Raw genomic sequence first — 1,863 nt, forward strand, 5'->3', positions numbered from 1 at the left:
GACAGACATTATCACCTTCAATCTGTTGAATTGCTCCTGTTTTTTCACACTTGGGTGCATGCAGTAATATATTTTTTGCCTTTTATTATGGAAAATTCCAGAGTTTCAGTAAATTATTTTCACAATTTGACTTTAGATTGTATGGCTTGTAATGAAGTTTAAATATTTATGTTTCTTTCTTTCTTTCCCTTTTTGGCAAAGGATCTGCTTAACACACAGCAGTGACTATTGAACACACACATCATCTTGCTCTCATTGCCCCACTGCTACTCATTACATACGTACACAGGATTCATAGCCATCCTTCCGTCATCCTCAGCGAGGATCACCAATTACTTCAACTTCCGCTAATATGTTTTTCACAGTAGATCAAGTGAGGAAGGAGTTAAGGAAGATCAAGGCAAGGAAAGCCACAGGTCCGGATGGTATCACCTGGAGATTGCTTAAAGACTGTGCAGATCAGCTCAGTGAGGTAGTTCTGCATGTAGTTAACTTGAGCCTTCGTCTGGAAAGAGTTCTGGTCCTGTGGAAGACTTCCGGTGTTGTTCCAGTTCCAAAAATGGAAAACCCCAAGGAGCCTGGCCATTTTAGACAAACTAAATATCGAAAATAAAATGAATCGCACAGCCCTAAAGTGCAAGAGTTTTATCCGGTGGGAAAGGGTCTGAAATGGCTCTTTTGATGTTGAAGGTTGCAGACCCCTGCCCTCGGGGGTCACGAGGAGTCACGCTGTATGGATCTTGGGTGTTTGCAGGCCTGGAGAGTGTTTTGTAAATTTGCCTTTTCCTGTTTTCGGGCTTCTACTATGAATTTATGCATAGTGTCCACGAGGTAGCACTTAACCGTGTGTTGCTTAAATGGATCTGTTCCGCAGAGGCCTTACACAATGAAGAACAGAATAAAAAATAAATCTCAGTCTCTCTTAAATGTGTTACAGTCTCTTCTTCAGCTTCCTGTACAAGAACAGTTTGTAAAAATGTCTGCTTTCCTTAATAAAAGAGTAAGCAGAAAGAAAGATCTGAAGATGATCTACTTACTGTGATTGTTTTTTGTATGTCTGTCTAGATTAGAAGATTGATTGAAACGCTTCCCACATGCAGTGCAGTGATACGGTTTCTCTCCAGTGTGGATCCTCTCATGTGTTTTCAGGGCTCCTGACTGACTGAATCTCTTGTCACAGTGTGAACACTTGTAAGGTTTCTCTCCAGTGTGAATCCTCTCATGCAGTTTTAAATGGCTCGCTGTAGTAAAAGTCTTTTCACACTCAAAGCACATGTACTCTCTCACAGCAGTATGTATTTTCTGATGGTCTTTCAAATATTGTAAACATGAAAAACTCTTTCCACACAAATAACATGAATGTGGCTTTTCCTTTGTATGAACCCTCAGGTGCCGCTTCAGGTCTGAAGCTCTCAAAAATGTTTTGCTGCACTGATCACATGCGTACGGTTTCTCTCGAGTATGAACTCTCATGTGTGATGTAAGGTCTCCTTTTTTTCTAAAACTCTTTCCGCACTTATCACATGCGTACAGTTTCTCTCTAGTGTGGATGTTCATGTGATAATTAAGGGTTGATGATCGTGTGAAACTCTTCCCGCACTGATCACAAGCGTATGGTTTCTCTCCAGTGTGAACTCTCATGTGAAGCTCAAGATGATGTTTGCATGTCAATCTCTTTCCACACTGAGTGCAGGTGAAAGATTTCTTCACTCTTCTTTTCTTTAAATCTTTCTGCGTTTGAGAGCAACTCAAAGGTTTTTTTCCAGTTCTGAAGAGATGTTTTCCCTCAACTTCACTCAATTCTTCATTCTCCTCACTTTCTTCAGTCAACTCTGAAATAAAAGTAAAAATGGTTTATTTTCA

General features: G+C 40.3%; 1 protein-coding gene across 1 annotated transcript in view; it reads right to left on the minus strand.

The window, feature by feature from the left end:
* Positions 1-80: 80 nt before the first annotated feature.
* Positions 81-1,863, minus strand: part of LOC107577785 (gastrula zinc finger protein XlCGF7.1-like) — a 2,455-nt gene continuing 672 nt past the window's right edge. The window contains exon 2 of the mRNA XM_016263821.1: positions 81-1,832. Coding sequence (XP_016119307.1) covers positions 1,030-1,832 — 803 coding nt within the window. The 3' untranslated portion in view covers positions 81-1,029. The remainder of the gene's footprint in view (positions 1,833-1,863) is intronic.

This window comes from Sinocyclocheilus grahami, unplaced genomic scaffold (genome assembly GCF_001515645.1).
Source record: "Sinocyclocheilus grahami isolate Dianchi unplaced genomic scaffold, SAMN03320097.WGS_v1.1 scaffold7239.1, whole genome shotgun sequence".
NCBI lineage: Eukaryota > Metazoa > Chordata > Actinopteri > Cypriniformes > Cyprinidae > Sinocyclocheilus > Sinocyclocheilus grahami.